The 6,383-nt window shown below is 41.8% G+C and overlaps 1 protein-coding gene across 1 annotated transcript in view; it reads left to right on the top strand.

The window, feature by feature from the left end:
- DAW1 (dynein assembly factor with WDR repeat domains 1) overlaps positions 1-6,383 on the top strand; it is a 31,999-nt gene that overhangs the window by 6,743 nt on the left and 18,873 nt on the right. Inside the window, exons 3-6 of the mRNA XM_004674216.2 lie at positions 94-238; positions 1,478-1,536; positions 3,344-3,466; positions 5,902-6,001. Of these exons, the coding sequence (XP_004674273.1) occupies positions 94-238; positions 1,478-1,536; positions 3,344-3,466; positions 5,902-6,001 (427 nt within the window). The remainder of the gene's footprint in view (positions 1-93; positions 239-1,477; positions 1,537-3,343; positions 3,467-5,901; positions 6,002-6,383) is intronic.

Genomic DNA, 6,383 nt, shown 5'->3' with positions numbered 1-6,383 from the left:
TCTAAAGCGATGCAGTTCTTCATGTAATGAGAGTTACTTTATTTTGGGCATAGACATAAGTAATGCTTTTCTCTGTTCTTGGCGGGTTTTCAGCACTGATGTCAATGCCTTAGTGGAAGAGATACAGATAGCAGAGCCGCTCATCACAGCTTCCCGGACAGACCAAGTGAAACTCTTAATACAGAGACTGCAGTATAAACTCGGCCAGCACAGCACCCACAAATTCTACCTTTTTAAGGTAATGCCTGCTTAGCAATAGTTGATAGAAGGGTTTCAATGAATTTAGTGGTGCTCTACCATGATGAGGTAAAAAGAGAAAAAAATGTCTTTCCCTCAGTGTGTCACAGATATTTGCTGAGACTAGCCTCAATAAATGCTTGTTGAATAGGTAAAATGCACACATTTCTTAAGAGGCTAAATAAGGATTTTGCTAACGTTAGCTCTTTTTCATGACAAATTGACAGAGTAGCTATTGAGGTCGGTTTAAATTACCGAATAGCATCTTCTTCTAGCTCACTTTTTCTGAATGAAACTGTATTTAAGTAAATTGTTTATTTACAGGGCAATGTAAGTATGCTTACTTTCCCTAAAGTTTCTGATGAGTGAGAGTATTACATAGTTCGTTATTTATTACTTCAAGAACAACTTTATTATGTAGCAACTTTAATAGCTTTGTAGTAGTACACTGACTTTATTTTTATAATTTAAATATAATTATAGTACGATATAATTATTATATACTCAGCAAATTCTGACACAAAACATCCAGGCAATTTTTGGCATTCATTCAATTTTCTGGAAGGGGATGAAGTTATTCTTGTCATATATTTTTTTAATCCAGCAGGGAGCGCTGTTTAGCTTCAAATGTGATCTCTACCGAGGGTGAACTTGTGATTCTTCCTCCAAAGGGACTATTTGTGACTGTGACAGGGGATGCGATTGCCAGGTGCACTCTGGCAGTAAACATTATGGGCAATGTCCCAGCCCTGCCAAATCCCTCTGACCTATAAACAAACTATCCAATTTACATACCTGCTAGGGAATGTAAAGATTGAAAAGTAAATAAGACAGTCTGACTCTGAAGTAGATTTTGGACTAGAAAACTAACAATAATCGTACATCACAACATTCTGTCTTTGAAAGCTGCTTAGTGTTTTTTATCAGCACTGTCCCTACAGATGTACAAGTCTTATGCACCAGTAAAGTATTATGAACTCTGTTACTTGCTATTTTATTTAATACCCCTAATGTAATTCAATGGGAAACGAATGAAAAACTTATATCCAATGACTTTTTTTGTGCTTTATGTAACCACCAGATGAGTTGTTGGTCATAATGATACAAGGAACGATGCATTTTTTCTCATTCATTCCAGTATTAGATATTGTTCATTTCTATTTATTATAAAGACAAATTTGAATGTCTTCATTGAAGTTAAAAATGAATGAATGACAGTCATTGTTTTCTTTCATTGAAGGTTCTCAGGGCACATATACTGCCATTGACTAATGTTGCGCTTAATAAATCAGGCTCATGGTAAGGATCTCTACTTAAAACAATTTTTTTCCATTAAGTTTTTATTTTATTTTTTTTTTAAGATTTATTTATTCATTCATTCATACAGAACTGGGTATAAGCCAGAGGTGCAGGGGCGGTGAGAGGATTCACCAGAGACAGAGTGTGGGGGCAGAACAGACAGATCTATGAAGTACATGTCTGAGGGGAGACAGGAGAGGTCTTGCCACGCCATGTCGGTCACCTCCGGGGTGGGGGATCGAACTCACACTGAAGCAGCTGTGGCGAGCTGGCAGTGCTCTGTCTTAACCCGCTGCGCCACCAGGAAGGGCCCCCATTGGGTTTTTAAAGAGCAGTTTTAGGTAAACAGAACATGTGGGCAGAAATGTTGCACATTCCTCTGGCCTCACACCGGCACAGCTCCACCCCCGCCAGCAGCACCAGAGAAGGCCACGCACTTGGCACAGCTGGTGAAGCTGCAGGACTCCCCATCCTCACTCAGAGCTCGGGGTGCACACAGGGGCCCACTCTTGGCTTTGTATGTTCTGTGGGTTGATGAACCGCGGAAGCCTCGCATTAGGGGTCTCTAGGGCGGTGTCACTACCTCAACACCCTCTGTTCCCTACTAGGCTTCATTCCTGATGTCTAACCTTTACCACCCAAGAGCTGAAAATACCCTTTTTTGAAAGAAAAGTGTATATTAAAAGTGTAAATCATGATGACTGGGCATACACATCATGAACTTGTTACTACTCAAGTTAATGAACGTATCACCTCAAGTGGCCACGTTCTGTGAGCACAGAGAGTGCAGAATCTGTGCTTCTAGCAGATCTCCAGTATTCGCACCGCGTCACTGCCCAGCCGTCATGCCTGAACAGGTCTCTGGACCGGCTCATCCCATGTGACTGTATTTCTGTCCCCTCTCACACGTCTCCCACCTCTTCCTCTTACCAGTTCCGGGAATCACCACTCTCATGCCTGAGTTTTACTTTTATCCACCTCTGGCTTGTTTCACCTAGCACAGTGTTATCCATTTTCACCCATGCTGGTGAATAACGTCCCATCAGTTACCCGCACACCACCTCCCGCGACCCCCTCCTGCCCTCGCGGACAGTCCCTGTCTTGACCGTGGTGGACAGCACTGCAGTGGACACGGCAGGAAGCTGCCCTCCAAATCCTGATGTCCTTTGCTGGCTACCCAAATGGGACTGAGGAATCAATAGCAGTTCTATTTTTAATCTTTGGGGGAACCTCCGTACTGTTTTCTACAGGAACACACCAGTGATGTTCCCATCGGCAGTGTACAAAGGTTAAGGGGTTTCATACAGCGTCTAAGTGTTTTTGTTAAAAATAGCAGTTGAGGAAATAACAGACGGTTCATTTTCTCATTTCAGCACCCTCCCTGAGGGAGAGGGGATTTGAGTCTGTACTGAGAGAATTTGCCAAGTTGGGTAGGTGGGGGTTGGGGGTGGCTGTGAGCCATGGAGGGTTTTATGATGGAACCATAAAGTAGGAAAAATGTTCTTGTTTACTGGGATAGATCGGAGCTTCAGAAAGTGTTACTGCTTGTCAGCATCATCTAATAATAGTATTTGTATCGTAAAGATAACTAATAGAAGGATTGCACTTTGACTTTTTTTTTTAAAGTTTCTAAGTCAAAGGATTTTGATACTGTTCCCTACTGAGGTGTTTGTTCTGCGCACACAAATCCACCGTAAAAAGCAGAACACACATGCTATGGGCCTGCAAGTAAAAAACAAAACAAAACGCGGTCTCTGTTCGCACGCCGCGGTGCTCACCTTGTGGTGTATTTCTGTCCTTCGCCCAGCTTCATCACCGGGAGTTATGACCGGACATGCAAACTCTGGGACACCGCCTCCGGGGAGGAGCTTTACACCCTGGATGGCCACAGGAACGTGGTTTACGCCATCGCGTTCAACAATCCTTATGGGTAAAGAGACACCCAAGCTTTCACCTAGTCCTTCATTAACCCAACATCCATTCTAGTCATCCTTCCCCATCTATTTGGGGAAGAGACTGTAAAAGAACTAAGATTGATTGAGCGCCTGTGTGGGCTTTGAAGCCTCTTAAATACCCCCTGTGCTGCCTGCGGGAGCTTTGGGACAGACATTCCTGCCCCGGGCTCAGCATCCGGTCTAGGACTCCCCAGCGCTGCCCCACCCACGCCAGGCAGAGCAGAAAGCGGGACTTGCGGCCCTCGTGCGCCCCCTGGAGGCGCATTTCTACACACAGTGTGGTTTGCATTTTGTACTCCTTAACATTTTATTTTTAAGTGAAACTTGATTTACCATTTGTGGACAAAATGATATAATTTTGTGAGTACACCTTTATACTTTGACAGTTACACACGCTCCACTTACCCTCCACCAGAGCTGCAGTTCCATCATATAGGGTTTTGAACCCACACTTCGCTCTTGTCTCCCCTGTGATAACTACCATCTTTTCCAGAGTATTCTTTTTTTTTATTTTATAAAAGTTTATTTTTGCATCATTTTGTACATTTTTTTTATCTCAATTGTAATCCCCGTGGGTTTCCCATCACCAAGTCACCCGTGTGCCATCACCATAATCCCATGCACTTCCCTCCCTACCCCCTCATTTTTGATCCCATTCCCCACTCCACCCCACCAAATGTCTCTGGTATATGGCTGTTCATTATTCTTGTTATTTTCTCGCCTGGTCCATTATACTCCTGCTATGAGTGAAACTATCTGGTATTTTTCTTTCTCTTTCTGGCTTATCTCACTAAGCATGATCTTTTCCAGCTCCATCCAAGTGGCTGCAAAAGACATGTGTTTCTCTTTTTTGGTTGCTGAGTAAAATTCCATTGTATATAAATACCACATCTTTTTAATCCAGTCATCTACTTTTGGGCATTTGGGCTATTTCCATGTCTTTCCAATTGTAAATAAAGCAGCAATACACATGGGGGTGCCGGTATATTTTTCAATCAGTATTTTTGTGTCTTTTGGGTAGATACCTAGGAGTGGGCAGAGTATTGTTTTTGCTGTTCTTTTCTGTATGGTCTGCACATGACTGATACTGTTCCATAACTGGCTTTCACCTTCTGATTTATTTAACTTAATAGAATTACTTCAAGACCTGTCTTGCCACAAAGGCACAGTTTCATTTTTCATGGCTGAGTAGTATTCCTCCGAGTATATGTACTACCACTTCTTTATTCAGTCACCAGGTGAGGGGCATTTAGGATGATTCCATGTTTTGCCTATTGTGAATAGTGTGACTATGAACGTTATCTACTTGCTTAGAAGTGACTTCACAGTATTACCAGTATTGCTAAATAACAGTACAAAATGCATAGGGACATTTAAAAACCAGTCTGTAGTTAACCAGTTTAGCAGATTAATTCTCTATTTTGTACAATGTGTTCCAGATACCCAAGGCTCCCCAAAGTTTGCAGCAACTAGGCTCCCCCCAGCATGCCATTCTTTCCTCCCAGGAGCTAGGTTTTGAGCTCATCAAGAGTTAATTGAATTTGTCCACAAATCTGCTTATGTCTGCCTTCCATTGTAATATCTTAATTACCTATAGCTTAAAATAATGAAATGTATGTGGGAATAAAACTACTGCTGCTTATGAAAACCCAGAAAGGGAAATCTTTGAAAAAGTCATTGCTATAGGAAGTTGTAGATGAAATCATTAAATTGGACAACACTGTAAAAATTTAGAAAAATCCTGTGTCCAGATTGTTCTGCAGGCATATTTAAACCCTTTTAAGGTTTTAAAATTTTTAAAAAAGGTTTCAGCAGAGTGAATTTAAGAAACCAACAAATAAGCAGGATTGTGCTGATAATGGGGGAGAGGGAAAGATAAATGAATGTAAACTGCTTGAGAGTTTATGCTTTATCCATTAGTTCAGAAGTTTTGATAAAGTAATTCTAAAACACTGAATTTAGTGATGTGGTGTCATATGGATAGCGAGAAGAGCAGATGATTAAAAAGCAACAGCTGTGTGAGACTGAAGCATTTGAGGGGCAGGGAGGAGGGGACTGAGCGAGGAGCTTCAGGGTCCTGGGCAGGAGCAGAGAGTCAGGAGCTGCTGATAGGAGAAGCAGCTTTAGCTTCTCAGTGCTGTGCTTTAACCCATTGTGCCACCAGGGAGGGCCCTAAATAATATTTTTAACCTTCAACTTCTACCTTTAATGTATAATCTAAAAACTTAAGTACCATGCAAAAGTCAGACCATCTTTTGTTCACCACTGAAATAATTATTGTATGGTTTATTGCTTGCAAAGGGTAGCAATTTTTTTCTTTTGCAATTTTTTTTTGAAATAGGGAGCATTCTATCTGTCATACACTCGGTTGAATCTGATGTCAAACCCCACATTTTGTTTCAATCCTTAGGGATAAAATTGCCACTGGGTCCTTTGATAAGACATGCAAACTGTGGAGTGCAGAGACGGGGAAGTGCTTCCACACCTTTCGGGGCCATACAGCAGAAATCGTGAGTCTATTTAGTTCATTACATTTATGCTGCTGTTTTTTTTTTTTTTAACATTTCTCTTTTTTCATTGACTTTATTTTCAGAGGAGTTTTAGGTTTGCAGCAAAATTAGGCAGAAGGTGCTGATGCTTGTCCCTTCCCAGGACACATGCAGCAGCGCCACTTATCAGCATCCCCTCTAGAGGGCGCACTTGTTACAATTGCCACCTTGAGGCGTCAATGCTGTTTCTCTTTAGGATTCTCTAAGGGGCACAAAAGGGCTCTCACGTGCTTGGCGGGGGAGTCCAGCTGTGCTTGGCCACCTGTAGGCCAGCTGGACATTGTTTTTTTTTTTAAAGATTTGTTTCGATTTATCAGTGATTTTCTTTTCTTTTTTTTTTTTT

Source organism: Condylura cristata, unplaced genomic scaffold (genome assembly GCF_000260355.1).
Source record: "Condylura cristata isolate star-nosed mole 26May11 unplaced genomic scaffold, ConCri1.0 scaffold00002, whole genome shotgun sequence".
Classification (NCBI taxonomy): domain Eukaryota; kingdom Metazoa; phylum Chordata; class Mammalia; order Eulipotyphla; family Talpidae; genus Condylura; species Condylura cristata.
This window is presented reverse-complemented; position numbering and strand designations above follow the sequence as displayed.